We start from the raw sequence: 27,988 nt of genomic DNA on the forward strand, positions 1-27,988 counted from the left end.
GCTATGACGTATCAATTGTATTTTGTAATATTTATACATATCTACATTGATTATTGTTATATCTATACTCGCTGTAATAATCTTATTGACTATCTTGTCTGTAATTTCCGAGTTCAGTCGTGAATATACTGTCATATGATGAACGCGCTAGTGCGAGTGACTGAAATTATTATAATATTATTATACAACATTAAAGGTGCATTTTATTTCATTTACCAACGTCGTATTTAGTACAGTCCATACCAATTCGAAACATAAGTCCAGCAATCCGGATGAGAAACCTGTCATTGCCATCAAAAAGCAATATACAGTGTACTCATATCTGCGTCTAAGCAGTAATGTAAATGTACCAGTGTTTTCGGGAAATTATAAAAATTGGACATCATTCCACGATATTTTATTAGCCCTTAAGGTGCGTTTACATTGGAGCCCGAACGCGAACGAATGCATGCGAATGGTAACGAACGAACCAATGTAAACGGTCTAGCCGAACACGAACGAATGGGCTCGTTCGCGTTCGGAAGCGTTCGCTCCGAGGGTGGTCTGATCAAAGAAAACCTCCGTTCAGTTTAAACGGCATTCGGCCCGTATTACGATTCGTGACTATAGCGCCCAAACGGTACTTTAATAAAAACGCGTATTTGTTTTTTTATGTCATTTTTTGTGATTTTATTTACTATTATATTATGGAGTGGACTGACGAAGAATGCTTACAATTAATTAACTTATATAAATTAAGACCAATCCTTTGGGATCCTACTGATCCTCAATATAAAATGGTGAAAAAAAAAATAGATTTTTGGACGGAAATAAGCAAGGAACTAAACCTAAATGTAAATGAAGTGAGAAAAAAAATGGACAGCCTTTTAGCTTCTTACCGAAGAGAGAGACAACGTGAAGCCAGTAGTGGACGTTCAGGAGCTGGAACAGACGAGATTTATCGTTCAAAATGGTTTGCATTTGAAGAAATGAAGTTTTTAAATGATAAATTTAAACCACGGATTACCAAAGATACAGTTGATGTGAGTAATTTTATTTTTTTTATTTATAGACTTATAGTACATAAAACTGTGCACAATTTAAGGTGGTTCTTATTAGTAAGGAAAAACATTTTGATATTTTTTTTATAAAATATTTTATAGCTTTATAAAATACTAAATAATTGTATTTTAAAATATGTATTAATAATTTCTAAGCAGGGCCTAAATAAAAAATAAATTAATACTGTTTACCGTTATAAGAAATGTACGTGTTGAACGTTATAAAAATGTTTTGAAACTCTTCTTCTAAGTACTTAAAATTACATATAGTTAGTATAAAATTGAAAACCATAACATTATAATATTATATCTTAAATACATTTCTATTCATTTGTGTATACGTTTAAACGGAACCCAACTGACCTTTTTCTTTGTATACTGGACCCTGATTATTACGGTGCTTATTGTCAACAAAAAAACCGTTTTTTTTTTCGATAGTCAGACAATACTTGATAATGATTACCAAGAAATATTCCGAAATACGTCGGCTTTTTACAACACATCTAAATAATGATAATTATTTTTGTACCTATCTTATATTAGATTCATAAATGTTAAATAAATAAATAAATTCTTTATTTCGTTATTGATAAATATTTAATAAATATATTAACACAATTTATATTTATACTAGTTACTTACAACTTTCTACTAATATTAAAATTATGAGTAAATTCTATGTCAACTATTTCTGATTCTTATGCTAATTTTGATTGCCATGGCACTGCACCAACACTTGAAAAATATTCAGCGAATTCATCTCGAATTTCTTCTGCCGAACGTGATGATCTTCTTCCAACCCTTTCCATAGGAGTGAATGCACTGTTAGTCTGTATTTCTTGTCTCCACGTTCCATCGACAAGGTGCCCTTCAATTTCATGATCAATTAAGTCCGTTGGTGAATAAATATCTCTCGTTGACTTTTCTTTTCTTATAAAATTGTGTAGGTATACACATGCCATTACTATAACCTCAGCCTTCTGAGGTTCAAGTAGCATCGGTTTTCTAAATACTCTAAATACGGCAGATAGAATACCAAAAACATTTTCGAAAACTCGCCGGGCTCTCGACAAACGGTAGTTAAAATTCTTTTATCTGATCCCTTTTCATGAGAGCCGGGGTAAGGTCTAAGTACGTTCTGTTTTAAAGGAAATGCTTGATCTGCAACAAATACGTATGGCACTGCCTTTTCCCGTCCAATCAATTTTTCTGCTGGTGGAATCTCTAATTTTTGTTCTTCAAGCTGTTTAAAAAAAGATGTATTTCAAAAAACTCCGGCGTCTGAAATTCGGCCCTGACATCCGACATCAGCATATAAAAAATGTAATCGGCATCAACAACCGCCATTAACACTATACTGAAAGTTGATTTATAATTGAAAAAATCACTTCCACTACCAATTGGTGCTTGTAGTTGTACATGTTTCCCATCAATTGCACCAATGCAATGGGGAAAATTCCAAACGTATTCATATTTTTTTGCAACGTTTAACCACTCTTCTTGGGTATTAGGTATCTAAAATCGACAAAAATATTTAACATCTTATTATTATTTGCTTATACAAAACATTTTAAATCTACAGACTTTAGCTATAAAAATGTAATGTTTTATCATACATTTTTATTTATTAACTACCTAAAAATAATTTGCAAGTATTCGCGATATGTTGATAAATTTTGTCAAAATTTGATCTGTATATACATATTACTTAATTTTTACTTAAATATACTAATATTTTTCAACTGCTATTACAATAACTTATGAGAAACGTTGTATTATATTTTAAAGATTTTTTGGTCGGCCAAAAAATTTTTATCGTTATTTAAAAAAAAAATACTTAGAAAATTGAAAATTTCTATTGTCTATAAATAGCTCAAAAAAATCAAAATACTTTGAAAATATAATTGTGTATAGAAAACGCTAATATAAACATTTTTTTTTTTGTTTTTCTCGATTTTTTTAAAAACTGTTGGAAAATGTTTACTTTTAACCTTTAAAATGCACCAAGGATATCCACTTTGCCCTCGGAAACCATCCCCAAAGTTTGAAATTGAAGCATTATTTCGACTAGTTATGCTGTACACAGACAAAAAAAAAAAAAACTGATTCTGTTCAGAATCTAAAATATGTAATAAGAAAAATTTTAAATTATTTTAACGTGTAAAAATAAAATAAAAGATATATATATTTTCATAACCATGCGAACGCAAGTACTGACATAGTTAAAAAATATTTGTCCACTACTACGCTTGTCTAAACTTTAAATACGTATAATTCATAAATTACTCGTCCTTAATTCGATTTTTATGTATCAAAATGCTCAGAAAATTATTCTGCTTTGGAATATGAAATTAAAACTATGTTGTCGTTCAAAAAAGAAAAAAACTTAAAAAAATATAAGGAAAAAAAATATTTAAATAAATATTTTTTTAATAAAAACGTTGTTTTTCAACAACTTGAAAGTTGAAACTATATGTAAAAAATATTATAAAATATATTTTGTTTTCAAAAAAAAAAACTTTTTGAAATAACGAGTATTTTATGATAAAAGAATCATAAAATATGATAAAATAAACATTCGATTAAGATTCAAGAATTATTCGTTTTTTTCGCCGAAAAAATGTTGCATAATATTTATAATTTCTTATTGTAGCCGATTGTCACGCATATAGAACATGATAAATCATGTGAAGACGTTATTGAAATCGAATCTATTGTGGAAGATAAATATAGTGAATATGACACAAATGAAGAGCAACCTCAAAAAGAAAAAGTTTTTGTTTCACCACAAAAACCAAAGGGATTAAAAAGAAAAAAAAATCAGGAAGACCCTACGATAACCGAAACATATAAATTAATAAAAGAAATTTCCAATAAAAGGCAAACACCTAAAGTGAAGAATGATAGTATTGTTTTTGGTGAGTATGTTGCCAGTAAACTGGAGTTATTTGATCAACGTACAAAAACAATGCTTCAACATCAAATAAGTAGTCTTATTTGCACTACTGAAATAAACTATATTCATAATAATCCTGGTAACCAAAATTTTCAATTTAATATTAATAATCAACCTTCAGCCAGTTCAGCCAATTCAATGTCATTTTCATCTCCACTGTCATCACCAACTGCATCATCTATTCACTCTATGTGTTCCACTCCACCTCAGTCACCATATTACCCTTCTATAGTGCAACAGCCTTCTTATCATATGTCTAACTTCCAACGTACATACGAGTATCAATATCAGCAAACACCGCCTATTAACTACAACACATCAGCTAATGTCAATACATCAGAAACTATCCCAATTGATGACCTAACTACTATGTCAAATTTATAATACAGTTTGGTCTGAAAATTTAAAATTAATTTTTTTTTTTTTATTATGTTTTTTAGCTTATACTTATAATGAGTTTATTACACTGTTATATTATTAGAAAAGATATGTTGTTATTTTAAAAAAGAGATATTTTAATTTTGATTTTTTAATTTTTAATAATATTGTTATATGGATTATATTTATGTTTATTACAATATTATATTATTAGAAAGGATATATTGTTATTTGAAAAAAGAGATATTTTAATTTTGATTTTTTAATTTTTTATAATATTGTTATATGGTTTATACATGATACTTATAAGTTTATTACAATGTAAGTATGTAAGCATATATTTATTTTTTATTTTATAATTATAATATATTTAAAAAAATTACCTGTATGTAGTCTTGTAGAACTTCAATTATGGCCGTACAGACCTCTGGTATAATGTGTGAAATCGATGATTTCGAAATTTTAAAAAACAATGACAAATTCGCAAATGAATCTCCTGTCGCCAAATACCTTAATGTCAAAGCGAGTCTTTCATTACAGGGTATAGCTTTTTGAAAATTTGTATCTTCTTTTCGAATTTTAGGTTCAACTAATGTCAGTAATTGGTTAAATGTTTCATATGACATTCTACAGCAATTTTTAAAATGATCACCGCCATCTTTTTGTAAATCGCTTAGTAACATTCCATTACTTAAACCTCTATTACTATATAACGATGTCATCCACCAGCGACGTTTTCTTTTTGTCTTCGATTTTTTTTTTATCAATGCTTTCATGAGTACAAAACTTGAAGCAGCTAATAACAAATCATCTTCTTCGCTTGATGACATTTTAATTATAAAAATTCAAATATTTAAATTGAACACAAATCTTTTACTAAAATTTTTTAAAAAATTCAAATTTTCAACAGTCTTTACTAGACAGCAGCTTGGTCGATACTGAATGTATATTTTTTTTTTGGTATTTAGGAACGAATATTTTTGTGAGAGCGAAGACCAGCGAATGCGAACGAGCGAACAATGTAAACGGTTGTGGCCGAATATCTAGCGAATATGCGTTCGTATTCGTTTACTAGCATTCGTTCGTGTTCGGGCTCCATTTAAACGCACCTTTCGTATCGGCCACAACCGTTTACATTGTTCGCTCGTTCACGTTCGCTAGTCTTCGCTCCTACAAAAATATTCGTTCCTAAATACAATTTTGGTATTAATACACATTTAGTATCGACCAAGCTGCTGTCGAGTTAGGACTGTAGTTGCAAAGTTGAATTTTTTTAAAAATTTTAGTAAATGTTAAAGATTTTTAGCCTCAATATATTTATGTTTAATTTAAATATTTGAATTTTTGTGATTAAAATTTCATCAAGTGAAGAAGATGATTTTTTATTAGCTGTTTCAAGTTTTGTGCTCATGAAAGCGTTAATAAAAAAAAAAAAAATCTAAGACAAAAAAAAACGTCAATGGTGGATGACATCGTTGTATAGAAATAGAGAATTATATAGTGGAATGTTACTAAGTGACTTACAAAAAGAAGGTGGTGATCATTTTTTTTTTCATATTTAAGTACTCCATAAAGGATTTGTCCACATCAGTATTTCCTCTCTTCTGAAATTTTCCTTTCCTTGAAGTTAAAGGTATTTTACATGTATCACTTAACGATTTTTCATTAGAAACATTGTCTTGTTGTACTTGTATTGGACATGAAGGTAGTTAGGTAGGACAGTTGGGTGATAACAGATCATTATCTACGTATGATAGTTAAAAATCTTCATATTCTTCGTCATTATCTATTTCGTTTTGTGTCTGATCTGCAGAATCTTGTGCTAGCTCAGTTGGACTTTGTTGAGGGAAATCAGATAAATTTCCAACTGGTGTACCCATGCTCTTATGAATGGAAGCACAAATTGCATGAATTCTGTCAAATAATAAGGTTTTTTATTTTTAAAACTGGAACCTTTTGCAGGGGGTTTCATATGACGGACAAATACGGAACGGAGGTTCTTCCATTTTTCTTTACACTCGTTTACTATAAAATATCAATAATAATTAATATTTAAATAATACAAAGTCTAAAATAATTGACGTTGAGTTTTAATTATTCAGACACTACCGTATTGCTGGATGATAAGAATTAAAATGTAATAAATTGTTTGCAGGTACTTAGCAACAGGATCTACTTTTGTATCGCTTGCATTATACTTTGCTAAAGGAGTAAGTACAGTTATATACATAATACGTGAAATGACAAAATTGATCTGGGAATTATTGAAAGATTCTTATATGCCTACAGTCTACACCAACTGAAGAAAACTGGAAATTAATAGCTCAACGTTTCTATTCACTCTGGAATTTACCAAACTGTTTGGGAGCATTGGATGGTAAGCACATATGAATCGATAAATTACCAGGCAGTGGATCAAGTAATTTTAACTATAAAATGTATCATTCGATAGTATTATTGGCATGTAGTGATGCAGATGGTTTTTTTACTACTATCGAAACTGGTTATGCTGGTAGAAATTGTGATGGCGGAATATTTCGAGCATCAACAATTAAGAAGTGGATTACAACTAGAAGATTAAATATACCATTCCCTTCAAAATTATTAGATGATTTAAATGATTAATATTTTCCTTTCTACTTTGTCGGCGATGAAGCCTTTCCATTGACACCATATTTGTTGCGACCATACCCACAGAGAAATCTTAATAATGTCAAAAGAATTTTTAACTACTGACTAAGCCGAGTTAGGAAAACTGTAGAATGTGTTTTCGGAATGATGACCGAAAAGTTTCAAGTTTTAAGCAGTGCAATTCGCACCCGTAATACAGAAAGAGTGACTGATATTATAAAATCTGTGTGCATTCTTCACAATTTCATTCGCAAAAAAGGAGTTAAATATACACCATATGAACAAGTTGAAAACACTCAAGATAACATCGATAGTACAACGGTATTACCAATTCAAGACCTTGTGTTACGTGATAGCGCTTCCGCTAATGAAGTTAGAAATTATTTAGCAAATTACTTTTTCACTTCCCGAGCCTCTATTCCATGCTAATGGAACTATTGTGTTTAAACTTTAAACTATAATAAATTACCTGTTTAAGTATTAAAATGTGTTGAATAACTATATTCATAATTTTCTATTTAATAATAAACAAAAATATTTGAAATTGTTTATTTTATTATTAAAGTTATTTTTTTTTTTGTATTTACACTTAAAAAAAAGAGTATTATTTATAATATAGTTATAGTATCTTGTGTACAGTACCGTTATCTAATGTAGACGTGTATTTATAAATTATAACCACTAGAAAATCCAATATATTTCGATATTCGTCGATAACTTTACTTTATCGATGTACATTATCATGGGTTATTTACGATCGAAATTTATGCAAATATCAAAAAATGCAATTAATGCGCATTTTTATTGAAATATGCAAAAATAAGCAAACAAATGACCCAAATAATCTATACATTATGAAACGTCGACATTTATAATCAAAATTATTATTATAATTAAGTGAATTGTAGAAGAATATGAATTTTCGTATAAATTCGGGCCCCAATCATAATAATAAATTAAATATAAGTACATAAATATATATACAAATTATAATTAATAAATAATTATAAATAATACATTATTTATAGCCACCTACTCAGAACCAATTATTATAGGTACATATTATTTTGATAATACTCGAATATCCTAACCTGTGAGCTTAACTTCTATGGCTACTTCACTCCAAGCTTTTTCCGTTAAATTTCTTCTGGAGAGATTTTTAACGTATAATTATATAGCTTGGGATGCTTTTCTATTAGTTGCACAAATTTTATATTAAAATTCTTAACCATGTTATACTATTTTACTATTTTACTATTTCACGAAATAAAAATTACCTAGCAACTAGATCAACCAAAGTGGCGTGGAGACCGGCATGTCTAGTCTGCCAGTTGACTAATCGCGTCAGTTCATCAGTCGCGGCGACTTAAGTAGCACCGTCTGAACGTCGCCATTCAAATACACATGCGCAGTTGCCTAGTCGCCCAGTCTCCTAGTACCTAGGTGATCGCAGTTTTTTTTTAGTATCTCCGTGTGAGGTAGGCCATATGATAAGAAAGCTGCTGCACTATAGAAGGGTAATATGGTGACTGGGGTGGAGTGGAAGACATTGAGTGAATAGATGATGCAGTTGGTGGTGACAGTGGAGATGAAAATGATATTGAGTTGGCTGAACTGGCTGAAGCTTGATGATTAATATTAAATTGAAAATTTTGGTTGCCAGGATTATTAAGAATATAGTTATTTTCAGTATTGCAAATAAGACTACTTATTTGATGCTAAATCATTGTTTTTGTGCGTTGATCAAATAACTCCAGTTACTGGCAACATACTCGCCGAAAATAATACTATCATTTTTTACTTTAGGTGTTTGCCTTTTATTGGAAATTTCTTTAATTAATTTATATGTTTCGGTTATCCTAGAGCCTTCCTGAATTTTTTTTTTTTAATCCCTTTGGTTTTTGTGGTTAAAACCTAACTCACTTGCTCACTTTTATAATTTCAGAACATCGGGTAATATTTCATTATTTTCTCCAGAAAATATTATGGAAAATGACGAAGCAGAAAAAGTATTACTAGATTTTGGAATTACAGCTGAAAACGCCGATACTTCGAATTTGTTTGAAAAAAATGATGCACCATTGAACGAACCATCGCCAACATCGATGTTGGAAAAAAAAAATATTAACAGAAAAAATACCAATTCGCCTTCTTTATTCCAACAGCAACTTTTAAAAATTTTGGATAAATCTCAAAATAAAAACGAGGATGGTGATGAAGACAAACATTTTCTTCTGTCATTATTACCGGTAATGAAGGCAATTGATAACGCCAGTAAAATAGATGCTAGGATTGAACTGATGCAGGTCGTTCAAAAATATTCTAAAAAACGTTCAGTCGAATCAGTTTCACCTTATTGTCTACCCCTTCAACCAATTCAGTATTCGTCATCTATTTCAGAATTGAATACAACAAACGAGTATACTTTGCAAGCTCCCGATAATGTAATTCCCAGATTGGGTTACAACTGACAACCTGACTATTAGGTCAATATTAAATATTATTTAATAATAAATTTTATTCTAATTTTTTTTTTAATATTAAAAGCATACATGACAATATTTCTTTGTTTCAATATAATGCTTGGTATTTACCATTTATTTAATTTGCATACAAGTATATAAAGTATTTAATTTTGATTTTATTGGAGAAGCCATAACAAGAAAATAATAAACTTATTTATTCAAATAAAAAATTAGCACTTACTTTAATGTAATCGATAACCTTTCCACTGCCGGTATTGTATCTCCTTTGATATTTTTCTCTTTTTTTAAGTCACTTTTTACAATATTTAAAAGTTCATCAAATGTTTTTACAGACATTTTGTAATAACTAAAAAAATTTTCTGGAAATCGTCGTAAGTCTTCGTATAATATATTGAATTGGCCTTTTTTTTCCAATAGGGATGTATCGCAAACCTCCTGTTTAAATATTTCTCTCCTTCTTCTTCCAATGCCTCATTTATGGCAATTATTAGGGCTGGTGTAATTTTCGGCATAATGTAAACAGTAAACCTTGTCCTACGAACTAACTACTGTAAATGATCGATCGACGAATGTCTATTATTAATTTGTGCTATTCGATTGCGATGATGCAATATTTATATTATTGATACAACAATTATGGGGTTTACAATTTTTTTTAGATATTGTACAGATATCCGCGGCGGAATACGCTCGACGGATACGCCTTGTATAGCTAATCCGACGGGAAACGCGGCGGAAAACACCGTATATAGCCCCAGCCTAAATGTAAGCTAAATCACGCAATCTATAAATGCCTAACATTTTTAGCATTATCAATTTCCGATAGAATTAAACGTGTAAGTGATTTAAAATTATACAAAATTTGTTTAAGACAACATTTTAACAAAAAATGCAATATGTGTCCATGTCCTAAATATAATAAACCACATAACTCATTGTTACATCTATTATATCTATAATATATATATTATTCACTTTTTAATAATTAATGTATAGATTATTTTGTTTTTATTTTTAATTGCACAAAAATAATAATTATTCACCAATATTCCATTCATAAACAAATTTATTTAGTATTATTATTATATACTAATTTTTGTAATTACCTATATAAAACACATTGATTTAAATAAATAAAATACATTGTCTAGTTAACTCCAGAAATATTTTTACCCTCGCGCAGTGGCATAAATAGAAATTTTTCAAGATTTTCTGTGAGTTTTGAGGAGTATAAAACCCTCTATTGCAGCTCTATCCTAATAGGAATGGAGTTAAAAATACCACAAATAGGTAGCTCAAGAATGAATCCAAGTAGTATCTCGATCATGAAAAATAAGAGATACACATTTATTTATATTCGTTCTGAAAATTAATAATGTAATTATTATATAATGTATTATTGTAATGTAATAGGTAATTTAAAAATGTTGTTCAAATATTTCAACAATTTACTTCGGTGGTTCTCTTGAAAATATTATGGAAAATTTAATTATTTTTTTTTAATAAAAAGCGGAACAGATTCACTATTAAGACGTTAAGTTTAAAGTAATTGTTTAAAGAGAAACACTTTTTTTTGTGATCACAAAATTTAAATTTGACTTATGAGTGCGGTGCACTAAGGAACATGCACACATTTTAACGTTTTAACAGCGTCATACGCCGTCACATTATCCTCATCCATCAATCAGTACAAACAACGAAGTATGTTACAATTTTTATTTATAAAAATAACTAGTAAATTTATAAATGAATATGAATAACACGAAGTATTATTTTTGTTTCTCAGACTTATTCTATGATCGTAGGCTCTCAGTTATAGTGTTTTTGTAGCATTTATTTATTTCATGAATTTGTTTTTAATTTATAAGCTTTTAAATGAAATTTACGAATACATGAAAAAAAAAATTAAAAAGTTGTACACTTAATAAAAAAAGAACACAGGTTATTTGAAAGATATTACAAAAACATATTGTTACAGTAATACTTAGAACAAACTGTATTACTTATTATATATTTATAATCATTATTTACGGCCTTAACCTTGAATCCAACTATAACCTGTAATATCTGAATATGAATTTATTGTTGTATTTAACGAGCGCTTATGTCTTAACTGGATTTGCAAGAGCCGTTGCATGAACTCCATTGACAGTGGACGTGATTTATTCTTGTCCATGGTAGCAGCCATTTCGGTACTATCAAAATTGTCAAAAAAAAAAAAAAAAAATAATTAAAAAAATAATCGTAAATATTATATTAATATTATATTATAATTCTAGACTTTCAAAGTATTGGATGCACAACAATAATATTTCTTTTATTAATCATTATTCTAGTAAAAAGTATTTACATTTAAAACTGTGTTTAGATCATTGGAAAAAAGGAGAATTTTCGTGCTAGTCTGACTTAAAGAAAAAAATATAGCTAAAAAATGCTGAGCCCAATTCAATGGTAAACCAAAAACATTAGTGCTACACACGCCACTATAAATAGATGCATAACTTTGGTACTACAAAATTATAATCAAATAATATAATAAGTAATGAGGCATTTTGCTAAAATACTAACCTCTTGTTACTGTCTTGAACCACTGATCTCCTGGTCTTCCTGAAGGGGTTGGGCCGATTTCCGAAATTCTGTAAAATGTATCCCCGTCTCTCATACCGCTTAGCTATCGATTCTATGGACTCGGTGGTTGTCATATCAACCAACGGCGGTGTTGTTAACACGTCGAGTTTAGTCTTGTTAAATAGATGCATAACTTTGGTACTACAAAATTATAATCAAATAATATAATAAGTAATGAGGCATTTTGCTAAAATACTAACCTCTTGTTACTGTCTTGAACCACTGATCTCCTGGTCTTCCTGAAGGGGTTGGGCCGATTTCCGAAATTCTGTAAAATGTATCCCCGTCTCTCATACCGCTTAGCTATCGATTCTATGGACTCGGTGGTTGTCATATCAACCAACGGCGGTGTTGTTAACACGTCGAGTTTAGTCTTGTTAAACAGCAGCAATACAGAGCCCTTATTAAACTGGGGGATCATTTGCAGAAGTGAGGGAGAAAGCATGTGTAACAGGCCATCACACGAAGTATGCCCGCTAATAGCTATTTTAAATGTAGTGGCATCTCCGTTAACTGTCTCGTACATCTGTGGTAAGGACGAGGATAATGAGAATTAAAATTAATCAATATACATTATATATAAGTATAAGTAGTATATAAGTAACCTCAGATTAAAGAAAAACAAAAATCCAAGAACAAATTAAATAAATCTATGGTTAGACCAAATTACATCAAACTATCGTTTTACGCTTTAAGTTACAACTAATAATAAATAAATAATTTTTTAAATATTATAAAAATTGCTTAAAATTTCAAATAATACAATTACAGTAATATATTATATGTATTAGGGTGGTCCTTAGTAATAGAGGTAACATTTTTGAATTGAGACCCCTAAAATCTGATCTTATGCATATAAAAATAATGTGTGTAAAATTTGGTCAAGATTGATTGAACCTAAGACGTGCCCCAAGAGGGTTGATTATTTGAACTTAGGGTAGTTTTTCAGTTTTTCCTAATCATCTCATAAACTATTCTACTTACGATAAAAATGTATAAAACGTTTATTATAAATAATCTTATTTTCTAAAAAAAATGTTATTATTGGTAATACGCCTAAATCTATTTATTTACATGAAAAACAATAATGAAAATAATGTGTACATTTTCTGCTACATATCGATTTTACAGTATCTCCATACATTTATTGAATATACGAATAAAAAGTCTTATGTTAAATTGACGAATTAATGATATTATTTTTTCGTAATTGTCGTAATGGATGCATAATATTATTGGTTGCATATTGGTCATTAACTTGTTTACATCTGGGTTAAAAATAGAATAGAAATTATCTCTTTAAAAATACATTCACAATAGTGAATGAATAACCTCACACTGTATCGAAGTAGTCATTTGGTGATCAGTGACTATTAATCGTTTATTTATATTTTTAAATATTACTTTAAAATGTCGCGAAAACAAGTGTTTTTGGTTGGGATTATAAAAAATCAAATAACTGGTGGAAAGTTACCCTCAAAAGAGATATTTTAACTTTTTTTATAATATGCGTGTTTTTAATCTTAGTTTACAAGAAAACATGTCATTAGTTATTGACGAGTGTCTTATTTATTGGAAAAAAACTCGCATACCAACACATCATCGTTCGGATTGTATTGCTAAATGCAAAAAATTGTACACTGATTTACGAAACCTGGAAAATCATAAAACTCGTACAAGTGAATTAAATAAAACAAACGAAAAGAATTTAAAGATGGCTTAAAAGATTTGTTTGATATAGCACATGGTAACGCTCTATCTATGATAAAAATTGACGAAGACAAACAATTTTTAATTGCACAGCGAATAAAAGGACGGCCAAGGGTGTATGCTTGGAGTTGATACGAAACAAACAAAAATTGAAAAATTGAAATTGCGTAAAGAGAAACAACAGTCAGTCCTTGAACCAGGTATGTGTTATATAATTAAAAAAATATTTTTATTTTTTATAGTAAAGTATTTAAGCCGTAAATATTTATATATATTTTATTTGAATAACAACATAACTGATTTCTATCCATTTTATTTATTTAGATTAACAAGTTAATCCATTAATTTAACAAATTATTTTTTTTTAATTTATTAGTACACTATTCATCTTTGTCCGACTATTCGAACTCTTGTTGTGGTATCAATTTGCTAGAATCACCAAATCGTTTTATTCCTAGTACATCGGGTATCCAAGATAAAATTTTACCTGAATCTGGGCCAACAAAAACAAAAAGAGCTAGAAAAGAAATCATATCTCCACGATTATCAGCTGTTTTTGATAAGTGTAAAATAAGTAACAGGGATTGTGTCCATATATTAACTGCAGTTTTAGATGCAATATCGGTAGATCCAAATTAATATATCGAACATCAATAAAATCTGCCAGGGAAAAATTTACACAGCATATTTTTAAAGAGATGAAATATAGGTTTGATAATTTAAATTTTAAATCATACGTACTTCATTGGGTTTCTAAATTATTACCAGACATAACTGGACATTTGAAAATTGATCGACTTCCAGTAATTGTTATAACACCGAATGTAGAACAGTTGTTAAGAGTTCCAAAACTTGATTCGGATACGAGATATGAAATAAGTTCTGCTGTATATGACACTCTAGAGAAATGGTCTTTATTAGACAAAGTACAGGTTTTTGTATTTGATACAACTGCTAGTAACACAGGTCGATTAAACGGTGCATGTCAAATATTAGAGCAAAAACTGATCGTGATATTTTATACTTGGTATGTAGGCATCATGTGTATGAAATAGTTCTGCAAGGTGTATTTACTGAAGTAAAATTAGCAACAAGTACAGGGCCAGATATTTCATTATTTAAAAAGTTCAGAAAAGAATGGAACACTATAGATACAAATTCATATTCAATATGGTCTACCGATAAAAATTTGAATGATATTTTAAAAGACGTTGCTGACGAAACAATACAATTTTGTATAAATAAAATTAAAGAAGATTTGCCTAGAGATGACTATAAAGAATTTCTTGAATTAATAATAATATTTTTAGGAGGTATGCCATCATGGAGGATACGTTTTATAGCTCCAGGTGCTTATCATCTTGCACTATGGATGGCAAAAGCGTTGTATTGTTTAAAAATATTTTTATTTCGATAACAATTCAAAATTACGCAACGTGAAGAAAAGGCATTAAAAAGATTATGTTGTTTTATTATTAAGTGCTATGCAAAATCATGGTTTTTAACTCCAAACGAAATTACAGCTCCAATGAATGATATAATGTTTCTAAAAAAATTAGAACTGTATAAAATAAACGATAAAGAAGTAGCAGAAAAGCAATAATGAAATTTATAAATCATTTATGGTATTTGAGTGAAGAGTGTTCTGCTTTTTCAATATTTGATGAAAGATTAAGTATTGACGCACGATTGAAAATGGCTGAAAAATTTTGCAAGAACAACCTGAAAGAGAACCACAAAAAAATTACATTGTGAAGTTTGAAGATGTACAACACTTTCTCGATAAAGATTTACCTTTGGATTTGTTAGGTCCCAATTCCAAAAATGTATTCAAAAGATTCAATATTCCTGAAGATTTTTTAAAAGTTCAACCAGAAAAGTGGCATGAATTAGAAGAGTACCAGAAAGGAAAAAGCATATTAAATTCAATAAAGGCAGTCAATGATATGGCAGAACGAGGAGTCTAACTTATGCAAGAATATAACGACAAGTTTATAACAAATGAAAATCAAAAACAATTTGTTTTACAGGTACCTAAAAATAAATCGAATATTTCAATATTAATAAATAAATAATATTATGTTGATATTTTTAGGTGGTTCAAGATTACAGAAAACAATATCCTGAATTTACTCGATATACTCTTAAGAAACCATATACCTACTTAAGTAATTAATTAAATATTTTTTTTATCTCATAATATAATTAATAATAATTATAACTATTATTTTTTTGAATTAAATAAATGAATAAAATATGTTTGTTGCATTTATAATTCATAATATAGCATTTGTATTGAAAATTTAATTTTAGGTTAGTTTAATAAAATACTATTATTCGTATTATTCATTGATTTATAAATATATGCTAAAAACCATCGATAGTGGAAATGGTGCACATTATATTTATTATTGATTTTATTGTAAGTCAATAGATTTGAGCTTATTTTTTATTATAACATTTTTCATAGGAAATAAGATTATTTATAATAAACGTTCTATACATTTTTATCGTAAGTAGAATAGTTTATGAGATAATAAGGAAAAACTGAAAAACTACCCCAAGTTCAAATAATCAACCCTCTTAGGGCACGTCTTAGAGTTAACTAATCTTGACAAAATTTTTCACACATTATTTGTACATGCATAAGATCAGATTTTGGGGGTCTCTGCTTCAAATTTTGAAACTTAAAAAATAAGGACCACCCTAATTTGTGCAACGTGCTGTGATGTCATATATATTAAATAATAATATACATAGGTATCAAATCATAGATAATAATGACCAAATCCTAATGGGAGATATTTCTTAGAAATCATAGACGAGTTCGTTAGAATAAATAATGATCAGTTATCTTGGGTCCAAAAAGTGAAGGGTAAAAATCAGCCAAAACACAATTAAATTTAGTAAGCGTAAAACAACGCTATAGACTATTAAAACAACTTACGCTATAGACTATTGAAACAGCGGAGCAGCTTTTCTTGGAAACGCTGGCCGCATCGATAATATTAAATTATATTATTATATTATATTATTATATAGCGGTATCGTTCATGGTCACATACGACATCATCGCACACGTGCTAACAATTTCACAGGAAATCATCGATATATGGTTGACGCAAATGCGTGGGAAGAGCGGATGCACGTGCACTGATCAGCAGAGACCTGCCGGTACCGCGGGGGTCTCTGGACGATGTATAAGAGGGTCCAGATTAGACACATTTTAGACGTGATTTACCAGAGTTAGAGCGAGCACTTTCACGCCACCCAGTTCAATAATTTTATTATTTGGACTTAGAATATTTTTCAAAGTTTAATTTATTTAATTATTTGAACATAGAATATTTTTCAATAAAAAAAATACCTAAAATAATTCAACAAGTCTTCATTTTTTTTAGATCAAACCACTCGATACTACATTATTCTGTTGCTTGTACTTGGCACGTTACATATGTATATATAAACTTAATATATATGTCGAAAACCATATTGAAAATTAGTTTTTTCGCGAAAAGACTAGACTTTTTGCGATTTGATAAAATAAAATAATTAAAATGATTAGTATCATAAAATGATTTTAATTCTTAAAAGGCCTAATTGCTCTTAGTCTGTATGCATTAAACCTAAAAAACAACTGGCTGTTTGGAAAAATAATAAGTAGTTCAAAAACGGGCTACCCCCTTGAAAAGAGCATAGTCTTTTCGCAAAAACACTAATTTTCCATATGGCCTACGACGTACATAATTTTAAAATTGAACCTCTTGCAAGCTACAGCATTCACTGTTATACCTACAGAAATATTTTGAATTTCATAATAATACAATATACTTATTATCTAATTCTAAAATAGATATACCTATATTACTTACATTATGAATTATAAAATTAAAAATACTAATTTACCAACATAATAATTTATTATTAGGTAGTAAATATTTTATGTTTTTGAAAAAGGTGTAAAAATAAAAAATATATATACATTAATTATAATAATTTAAAAAACAGAATGATGGATCTGATTTAATAACAAATTTAAATTTAATCTACTTACTGCACATTTTTGATAAGGTTTTCCCGTTTTGTTTGAGGTTTCATCGTATAGCCTTAAGTACATACGCCCCTTATTGGTGTTTTCTGGCAGCACGGGTGATTTTTTCAGACAGTAAAAACTTAAGTGTTCCATACCTAAATTATGCGCTGGTGAACGACATAAAAAATAAAAGAGTTCAATGAATTTAGTATACTGGTATAGTATGAGGTATGGATATGTATAATAAACCTGTTTTTATAAACTTTATCACTATCAAATATTAAATATTGTTCTGAAATACCTATGATTTTATTGTTTTTTATAAAGATAAGAGATTGATGGGCAAACCGGTTAATTTGATTGCAGGACCGTAGCCCATTCAACTTCCGTTTTAAATAAAGATCAATTTCTAAAAGACTCTGGTTTTTTACAACAAAAATTCATTTTTATTTCATATCAACTTAAAACTGTCTCATAAGAAGTGTGGTTAAACATATGTTAGTGTAAACTAAATAAATTATAAAAATTATAAAGAAAAATAATAGTAGTGTTAATTTTTTACTCTGCATGATGTGCCTATACGGTACAATTATTATTTACGATGAAAAATCGTAGTATAATTACAGAAAATAAGCCATCTATTGAACAATACAATTCTATACATTTTGATCAATTAAAAAATCAATTTTATTAAAATCCATAATCCTAAAATGCAAATATTTGTTGATTATTTTTTTTTTTCATTTTTAAGGTATTTATAAGGTATAAGAAAGTAAACAAAACAAATTATACAGTGTAGGGCTTATAATATTAAATTTTAACGTTAAAAAAATGAAAAAAATGTTTGTAAAAGTAGAAATATATCAAAAAAAATATACATCGGGTAATTTTTTAAATAATCCATACGTGTTATTTCACTCGATAAAAATTTATCAATAATAGGTATTCCTAATGAACTTTTGTTTTTTTTTTAATTTAGGTGCACTGACTTAACTGAGCTTTAATTTTTTAAGCTATTTAGAATTTATCTTTTCGTTTAACTTTTTTTGACTGGAGCTGTTAAGAAATAAGTAAACAATAGACGGGATTACGGGAGCCGATTAGGATACACCGAACTGCTGCAGTACTGAGTGCTGCAATTCTAATACTTACGTAAGCGTAATCGTATAAAATGTCGAAACGTAAATGTTTGTTGATTATCGATAAATTTTATATTTTTAAATGAAGTCAATAAAGGAGTTATATTGCGAAAAAATATGGTATTCTGACAAGTTTACTTACGACTATGTTAAAAAAATGCGAAAAGAAGAAGATAATCAAAAGATAGTTTAAACTGACTATTCACTTATTAGACTAATGTATGTCGTGGACTTTGCTACAGTCACATCACCGCGAGTACTTAGTCATTCCTAGTTAGTACTTACTAGTGTCAGTAGTATTTTTATATAGCAGTTGCCTATCTATTTTTATTTGTTTTATTATATTAGAGTATTACATTATTATTCATATTATAAAGTACAAGTATTTTATTTTAGACAATTACCTGCTTTCTCACAACCATCTCAAACTTACCGAAGACGTACCTACTACGTCGTTAAATAATTAATGTGGTAAGTGGTAACGCCCTCAGTGACCTGCACGGCTATCACTACATCGGATAATAATATGAATTGTTTATTAAATAATTAATGCAACTAAGGGTTTACTGTTTTTAAACGAGAAGTGTTATCTTTGTCATAGACATAGAGCAGATTCTGTATTATAACTAAAATAGTAGTTTTTATATTATGTACCCTGATCACGACTACATTGCCCGCCATGTTGTACTCTATCAAACCACAAGCTGTACGATTGCCTCATTACGTTACTAGAATTGTAGTTGATATAGGCACAACCATTGATCACCAACGAAATAGAACTCATCACGGTTACTTGATATTCTGCGGATTCGAGCGGCGGACATCCATCTTGAATTTGTGGAGTGACTGTAATACATGGAAAATAAATATAATAAGTTGGTTTAGTTTATATGATGGATAAGCTAGGCGTGTTACGAGTAAAATCAAACTGGGTATATAGCATTTTGAAAAATAGGTAGTTAATTATTCAAAAACTTTGTGTAATTAGGTTTAAGTGTAATAATTTAATGATCAATCTTTAAATTCTTTAGAAGTTTAGAATCTGAATTCAGAAATAAAATGTAGCTTTACGTATCCTAATGAGTCTATTAAAATAACTTTTAGTACCTACAGTATAGTTAGGCTTATTTTTATGTGTATATGGTAGATAATTACAAATTTACAAAACACAACATTTTATCAAAATTATATCAACATGTGTTTTAATGACGTTATTATATATGAAAAAAATTAAAATATAGTAAGGAAAATATAAAATATTACATTAAACTTGACTACCACTACCCTTAAATAAGGTACCTTTTTATGTTATTTGGTACAAATCGAATTGCGGAGTTCGTCGATTGCGTCCCGGACACAGGTAAACGATTTTTTCCCTACCTTTTCTGTGTTCCGATTGCGTCCTATTGTTTAGTAGGTAAGCGTAAATTGACAAGATAAATCTAATATATTTATAATTTCCTTTACAATTTCTTAAAACTGTTTCACTTAAAACCCCTTTTTTTAAATGATGTATATTATTATTATTGTTTAACTCTGACGACTGACTAGATATGTATTTTTTGAGTTCTTTAATAATTCAACACTCAAAGTTCATTCGAATTAACAAAACAGCGAATCGACTCAAAATGTTGCAGTAGGTATGTAATGCTTGAGAAAATGTACCTGCAAGTACCTACGAGAAGTAAAGAAAATTATTTCAAACCAAAAAAAACAATTCCGACAACTTCATATTTTAAGCCCCGATAACTTATAATGTATAATAATATTGAAACAACCTCAAGGTCTTTGTCAATGCTTATCACAAATGGGTAGTAGGGAGATCATGTGAAATATGTGTATTATATATATATATATACTACTCCGGCCACTTTAATTTATAGTTAGGTATTATACATTAATTATAATTAAATAAAAAATTTCAATATTATAAAGTCTCGATTAACCGTGGTTTTTATTTATCCGTATGAACCCCTCCCAACCATTACCCCTGATAATTAAGGTTCCATTGTAGAATATTTTTAAGTACTAATTCTGATCCGTCACCTTTAATATTAAAATTCAATCATAATATTTTTTTTGTAGGCGTCCCCGTAAAATAATTATAAATAATAAAATACTGTAAAAATGTTTAATTAATAAAAATAAAAAATAAAAATATAATAATTAAATATTTTAATATTATTTAATAATTGAATTCTGTCTAGAAATAAAGGAAAAATATATTGAAAAAATATAGGAGCCGATATTACGAAAAAATATAACAATATATAAACATATAAAATAATGCATATATATTATATATGTATATTTATAATAATAATTATAAATAAATATAATAATTAGTAAAAAGTACTTAATATTAATTAAAAGTTAGCTTACAATAATTATAAAATAACTTAAATTTTGGTGTATTCAGGCATCAGACCATTAAAACATAAACCACCTTTTTCACCAATCACTGGAAATAATATCCTAGGCTGACTAATTATCTTCGTTCGGAATCGTTATTCGTATACAATGATACTTATCATTGGATTCAAATTTAACATTCCTATATAGGTAGTGATCCACACGGCACCTAATGTACAGCAGAGCAGTACCCATTTACTCGCTTTTTTATTTTGGTGACTATTGCATTATATTACATAGCCATAAGTTAATTTATTACAAACTTATGAATAATAACTTAATACTCCTATTATAATATTATTTTAATTTGATTAAAAATATTATAAAACGTAGTTATTTTTGTTTTCAATCTTTCTTTTATTGCAGTTATCGTGTTTTTTATTATTAAAATATTAAATTGATTAATTTAAAATATTTATATACAGTAGAAATTGTTTATAATAGGTACCTTTTTTTAAAAAAAAATAATTTAATGAACTAATAAATAGTTTCAATACTTTATTTGTGATTTTTTTTTTTAAATCTATTTTCAATGGTTTTTTAAAGAATTTTTGTAAGATTTAGTTAGCTTTATTCCATTTATTTTAGTTTTTATTTTATTTTATTTGTTTATTTATAATTATTTACAAATGAAAATTGATACTTATTGGACGATAATTTTATCAAAATTCAATATTTTAGATTAGAATAATGATAATAATTTTTAAAATTTCTTGTTGAAAATTATTTGTTTAATTAAAATATTGAACCTCTTTTGAAACTACCCATTTTCCTTAGAGAAATATATAAATGATTTAAATCCACAGTCCCTTTATCTGCGCATAATAAGTAGCTTCTTAACACCGAAGGACAATTACTTAATAAACAACAACAACAACAACAACAACAACAAAAAGTTTTATAAATGATAACTACTATATAATAGTAATTATAAAAATATTATAAAAATAACTTATTCAATTCTAAAAAATACGAAATGAAAAATGTAATGTATTTACTCGCCTTCTAGCATATCCTTATCCGTTTGCAAGTCAGCTCCGGCACCGATACTAATGATGACAGTTATTACGAGTACCACAAACGTCGACATCGTGATGTTGTGCTTTTATAAATGCGGGTCGAGAAAACGAGATAAATGTAAGTCGGCGCACCAATGTTGAGAATTCAATAAAAGCAGGTAGGTATCCGAACGGGCAAAAGCAACGGGTTTGGAAGACTGAAACACGACGGAAAATGGAATATTGTACAATAGCTGCACACACATTCTCCGTGAGTTATTTTATAAGGCATTTCGACGGCAATGATGGCGGCGGGAGTGGTGGTAGTCGTTCCCACCACCAGCCGCGTAACACCAGGCTTACACCGGATGCACCTGCGTGTGCACACGTCCTGCCCTACGGATTAATGTTCAATATTGTGGTGGGACACGCGAAACTCCGCGCGCGATAGCGTTGTCCGAACGCGATTGTAACCGCCGCCCAGACGAAAGAATTCCATCGCCACCGCTGCGGTGTGTGGTGGTGGTGGTGGGTGACCTTGATCGGCGCACAACCTCCGTCCGCTTCTACTCGGTGCCGAACGACGGCAGACATCTTGATAATATAATAATACAACCGAGCCACGAACTGGCACGAACACCCGACTAATGGCCGGCCGGTCGAGTGTTTTGTGCGTCCCGCCGAACGGTGGATGATCAAGACGACAGTGAAAATATCAAGCTTTTTGTGGTGATACAAACGTATGTTCCGCTAGCAATATTTGATAAGGTAGTGCAGGGTTCCCAAACACGTGAAAAAACTACAAAATACACAAAAATCATATTTAACCAATAGATACCGCAAAACACTAGCAATACAAATCAAATTAAACAATATCCGACACCTACGAGGTACGCGGGCGACCAAGTTTGGTATTTTTTTTTAAAACCCATACAAGTCCGTCTCCACTTTAATATAAGTTATAAGTTATAAGTAAAAAACAGAAGTCTTAGGTATATACACATAGGTGTGCGCAGACTTCTGAATCAGGTATGGTTAAATTTAATCTGACACCCCCCCCTCTGTCATGGCGACCCAAGAAAAAAATTGTAGAAATTTCCAATACAAATTACGAAGTGACCTTTTTTGTTGGTGACTGGAAAATGTTAACAATCAGCCCTACCCGTGCGCACTCCTATGTATATACATATATACTACTATAACAGATAATTATAAATAGTAAAATATAATTGTTAATTGATAAGAGGCCAATATAGGTAATTTTTTAAAAGAAATATTTCAGTACTAAAATGTTTTTGCAACTTACAAGTGGGCGTCATAAATCTGTGTTTGCGGGGTGGCCTAATCTTGATTTTCCGGTTATCTGAAAAATATATTATCAATAAATTAAAAATATCTAACTAGTATTTTAACATAATAAATCTAATCAAAGTATATTCAATTTTTGTTAAGATTTATACATGCCTAAAAATCATTAAAATACATACATTGCAATATATACCTACTAATGTTTATAAATATGTTGATTTCAATAAATAAAACAATAAACATTGAATAACGATTAGGATAAATGGTAATATTTTAATTACTTATAGGCAAATATATTTACCTATTAGGTATATGTAGTTGTTTATTAATGTTATGTTATATTAACTTTGAATTTTTGATATAGATATTTTATACGATTAAGAATAACAATTTTATTTATTAAAAATATAAATTATTTGTGATAAAAACATAATTATCGTAAATATCATCAATACCTTTTTTAAGGCGCCTATGGCATTTTGCAGCTTTGTGGCCTTTTTTGTGACAGGTGTGGCATTCTGTAATTAATTAAAATTTAAATGTTTTAATCAAAGTAGGTATATTATGTTAACTGAAATGAAATTAATTATCAAACGTACTGCCGTTAAACATATGCTGCTGCTGCCGCTGCTGCCCTTGCTGCTGCTGCTGCTGCCACTGCTGGTACGGTTGCTGTTGTACCAGCAGCTGCTGGTACGGTTGCTCCTGCTGGAACGGTTGCTGCTGCTGGTACGACAGCTCCTGCTGGAACGGTTGCTGCTGCTGGTACGACAGCTTCTGCTGGAACAGTTGCTGCTGCTGGTACAACAGTTGCTGCTGGTACGCCATCATACGGATCATATGGATATAATTAGCGGGAAACATCTAAAATAATTACATAAAAATTAAAAAAGCTTTAAAAGCTGCGCGTAGCGCATTAATTATATTGTGTAAAGCAGTTTTGTTTGAAAAACCTCTATAATTCTTGTTAGCCACAACATTAGAAAGCAATGCTACTAAATTGTTTACCTTTAAACATTTTTTAAAATATAAACAAACAACAAACTACAATTAATAATGTATTTTTAACTGTGATATAATTAATTTATATTTATATTTATTTAATGGTTATGGATATTATGATTAAGGATAGTTTTGTATTACCTATTATACACGTATACGTATTAAACTATTAAACACAGACGTGCATGGCACGCCATGCGTTCGACATCGAGATAGTCGCAATAACGCACAAGTACCTTATTATAATTAAGGAATTATAATCTAGGAATTTATCAGCAATTATAAATTAATATTGTAATTAATTGATAATAATAATAATATAATATATTTAATATTAATAAAACAAAAATGGAAATACTTGGTACTTACAGTGATATAGAATATAGATCAGGCAGATCAGCACAACCGCAGTACCGCACAGGTCTGAGTACGATCAAAGATTAAAATCTAAGGAATAACAGCTACAGACATCGACTAATAAACGACCAATTGATGAAGAGAAAAATCGATAGAAAATAATCGATTAATTATTTGAAAATATATTATTTATATATATACACATAATCATATATTATAAGACTATTTATAACTGCAATAGGTATTGGTAGTTTATGGGTAATTCCACGGGATTTACAATGGAAAAATAGTATACGTATTGTAAACAATATATATAATAGTATATATAGATAAACATAAACTAGTATACGCAGGAATACGAAATCTTTATAATCTTTATTATAATAATAGTAATTATATCATCATGTTTTTCTGTCGCCACGGTCAGAAATAACTAATAAGTAATAACCTACAGAAACATTAAAATAAATAATAAACGGAAATATCAAATAACACAACAGCCAACTACCATTTAATTACTGATTATCAAGAATCAGGATATTAAGCATTCACAAAGTATAAAATTACTTTGTGAATGCTTTAAATTTGTACCACAGAACATGATATAATTTTATCATGCCACAGAATAGAATTATTATAGAATAGTTTGTACTATATACTTTATGTTACAGTATACTGTTATGGTTTTTGATTTCGTACAAAAATGTAGGTATCTATATACGAAAATATTAAAAAATACATAATATGTATAAAAAAATATCTAGATAAATTGATATAGATGACCGAAGTTTTCATCTAAGATAAAAAAATAGATGATCAGTAGATTTTTATCTAGATAAGATAATAGATAATGACATTTTCATCTAGATAAGTCCCAACACTGTAATTCTTCAAGATGATCAAGACATAAATCAAAATCATAATTAATTCCAAAACTCTTCGTTCATTTTGTCTAACAAGGAGATGTATGATAATTATGCAGTATTAATAGAATTTTTTGTTAATATTTCCAAGGAAAAAAATGAAAATGGAGCAAAAGTCAGTGGTTATAGCAAACAATTTCTTATTTTTTACTTTTTGTTTTATACAGAAATAATGATTATTATTTTTGAAAGGGTTGAAATCTTAAATTCAGAATTTCAATGAATATCTTTAATTTTTCAAGAAGCACAAAAGCACAATTAAAAATTAAAAACATTATCATATCTATTCAACAACTAAGAGACACTTGATTTGAACTTATGGGAACGTCATTGGTCATTGCTATTTAAACTATAGTTATTTCGGAGTTATTTATTTCATTATTTGTAATACGCGGTACGTTAAATACAAAAGGACAGAAATGTAGACATAATATAATAATATGTATGGCGTATAAAACGTATGATCTTTATTATACAGTAATACAGTATACACGATTATGTTCTTTATATTGGTTTCAACTGTTTAAACCAATAACTATTATTAGGGCAGATGACTTGTAGGTAGCTATTATATATTATAAGTATGCATTTCAGCATTTGTCTACCTACCCAAAATAGGCAATAGGCATACATACACATACGATTGAACACAAAAATGTAAATTTATCGGCGTACGCGTAAGTCGTAAAACGAAAAATATGTAAAGATGCAAGAAAAACTTAAGCTTCTTTGTCTTAAATATATTAATAGTGAAAAAGAATAAGATATTTTTATAATTGCAATAGCAAATATAATGCGATAATTTATATGATATTAATACGATATTTTATACAATTTATTACCTCTTTTTAAACAGATTTTTTATAATTTTAATTTTAACTGACTATATTTATTTAAATATTATTTAAAAGTATAATCTATAACTATTTACTGTAGATATGATTATTATATAAGGCAACACATTATTTTTATTATTATTTTATTACCCACTGTATTATAAAGTATAAAGTTATTAAAATGTGCTTTAAAAATGAACAAATTTATAATCAACAAAATTATGAGTATTAAAAATACAGATTTTTATAATTTTTTTTTATTTGGATATTTTGTCCTATACATTGATTATTTTATCCCTGGATATTTTAAACTTGGATATTTTACTATAGGACAGAGGTAAAAAAATTTTAAAATTTTAAAAATGTAAAAAAAATAATTATATAATACTTGATAAATATTTTATTATATTTTTATGAATCAAATATTTTTTGTATTCGTTAATTGTGTGGTTTAAACGTTGTTTGTCGGCTAATGCCATTTTATTGAAACGCCCTTTAGATGCTGATATAGTTTTGGTGCAGGTCTCTTATGTTTTCTTCAGAACTGATATAACCAAATGAATAGAAGGGTGTGGATTATGAAATTGCGCATGTATGTACTATGGAAACTCTCCGATCCATTTGTTGTACTAACAACAATAAAAATATATAAGAAAACTTGTTAGGTTATAGTATCTACTATGTTACTATGTATAGTTATTTAGTATTACCGAGGATTTTCTGATGGCTCTTGAGCCCAAATTTTTGGCGGAAATAGACAATTATCTTCTACGTACGTATTTAATATATGATCAGAAAATAAGCATCCTATATCTATATTTGAACATATAGATACAACTATACAAGTTCAACGAATGTATTTTCTATCTCATGTGGACATGTGGTGATAGGAATGGCAACCCGAAAAATAGTTTCAACCATTTTCCTAACTCGTCGTCGTTAGTATATTATGCTGTACGGAGTTGCTGCACAGCATTTATCTGTAAAGTTAATACCTTTAATATTATAATTTTATAATGTATATATTTATAATACATTTTAACTTTAATTACTTTTCGCCACCAACACTGTCCTAAATGAAATCGACATGCTTGAATTTCAATACTTGAGAATACTTCTCGATATGCTTTATGGGCGCTTATTTCAAAATC

General features: G+C 28.8%; 3 protein-coding genes and 1 long non-coding RNA gene across 7 annotated transcripts; 2 read left to right on the forward strand and 2 right to left on the reverse strand.

Annotated features, from left to right (window-relative positions):
• The first annotated feature begins 573 nt into the window (after window positions 1-573).
• LOC126552474 (uncharacterized) lies at window positions 574-4,380 on the forward strand. The gene is made up of 2 exons (XM_050207176.1): window positions 574-1,022; window positions 3,694-4,380. The coding sequence occupies exons 1-2, from the start codon at window positions 687-689 to the stop codon at window positions 4,378-4,380; spliced, it is 1,023 nt and encodes a 340-aa protein (XP_050063133.1). The 5' UTR covers window positions 574-686.
• Window positions 4,381-5,491: 1,111 nt separating this feature from the next.
• On the reverse strand, window positions 5,492-8,422 carry LOC126552003 (uncharacterized). Its single transcript, XR_007605861.1, has 3 exons — window positions 8,097-8,422; window positions 5,899-6,399; window positions 5,492-5,562 (listed from the first exon to the last, which is right to left on the reverse strand). It is a non-coding gene; the product is annotated as an uncharacterized LOC126552003 (long non-coding RNA).
• Window positions 8,423-11,025: 2,603 nt separating this feature from the next.
• Window positions 11,026-23,776, reverse strand: LOC126552844 (uncharacterized). 2 transcript variants are annotated; one of them, XM_050207883.1, is made up of 7 exons: window positions 23,718-23,776; window positions 22,416-23,210; window positions 19,656-19,847; window positions 17,884-18,029; window positions 12,320-12,645; window positions 12,060-12,260; window positions 11,026-11,686 (listed from the first exon to the last, which is right to left on the reverse strand). In XM_050207883.1, exons 2-7 carry the CDS (start codon window positions 22,501-22,503, stop codon window positions 11,527-11,529), a joined length of 1,113 nt encoding a protein of 370 aa, XP_050063840.1. In that variant the 5' UTR covers window positions 22,504-23,210; window positions 23,718-23,776; the 3' UTR covers window positions 11,026-11,526. The 2 variants fall into 2 exon arrangements, with proteins under 2 accessions (XP_050063840.1, XP_050063841.1); XM_050207884.1 differs by lacking the exons at window positions 12,060-12,260; window positions 23,718-23,776 and having other exon boundaries at window positions 22,416-23,231.
• On the forward strand, window positions 13,903-16,930 carry LOC126552845 (uncharacterized). Of its 3 annotated transcripts, none has more exons than XR_007606288.1 (4): window positions 13,903-14,029; window positions 14,598-15,859; window positions 15,925-15,997; window positions 16,872-16,930. XR_007606288.1 is itself a non-coding variant. In XM_050207885.1 (2 exons), exons 1-2 carry the CDS (start codon window positions 13,948-13,950, stop codon window positions 14,466-14,468), a joined length of 345 nt encoding a protein of 114 aa, XP_050063842.1. In that variant the 5' UTR covers window positions 13,903-13,947; the 3' UTR covers window positions 14,469-14,491. The 3 variants fall into 3 exon arrangements, 1 of the variants encoding a protein (XP_050063842.1); XR_007606289.1 differs by having other exon boundaries at window positions 15,140-15,859; window positions 16,872-16,929; XM_050207885.1 differs by lacking the exons at window positions 14,598-15,859; window positions 15,925-15,997; window positions 16,872-16,930 and adding an exon at window positions 14,206-14,491.
• Window positions 23,777-27,988: the final 4,212 nt, after the last annotated feature.

The sequence above is a fragment of the Aphis gossypii genome, chromosome X (genome assembly GCF_020184175.1).
Source record: "Aphis gossypii isolate Hap1 chromosome X, ASM2018417v2, whole genome shotgun sequence".
Lineage (NCBI taxonomy): Eukaryota > Metazoa > Arthropoda > Insecta > Hemiptera > Aphididae > Aphis > Aphis gossypii.

Excerpts from the sequence above, each read along its gene's own strand:
- LOC126552474 (XM_050207176.1), top strand. The coding sequence starts at position 687 with ATGGAGTGGACTGACGAAGAATGCTTACAATTAATTAACTTATATAAA. Across the intron at positions 1,023-3,693 it reads TTACCAAAGATACAGTTGAT|CCGATTGTCACGCATATAGA; the intron begins GTGAGTAATTTT and ends TTCTTATTGTAG.
- LOC126552845 (XM_050207885.1), top strand. The coding sequence starts at position 13,948 with ATGCTTGGAGTTGATACGAAACAAACAAAAATTGAAAAATTGAAATTG. Across the intron at positions 14,030-14,205 it reads ACAGTCAGTCCTTGAACCAG|TACACTATTCATCTTTGTCC; the intron begins GTATGTGTTATA and ends TTAATTTATTAG.
- LOC126552844 (XM_050207883.1), bottom strand. The coding sequence starts at position 22,503 with ATGTCGACGTTTGTGGTACTCGTAATAACTGTCATCATTAGTATCGGT. Across the intron at positions 19,848-22,415 it reads GGATAAGGATATGCTAGAAG|TCACTCCACAAATTCAAGAT; the intron begins GCGAGTAAATAC and ends CATGTATTACAG. Across the intron at positions 18,030-19,655 it reads GCAATGTAGTCGTGATCAGG|CGCATAATTTAGGTATGGAA; the intron begins GTACATAATATA and ends GTCGTTCACCAG.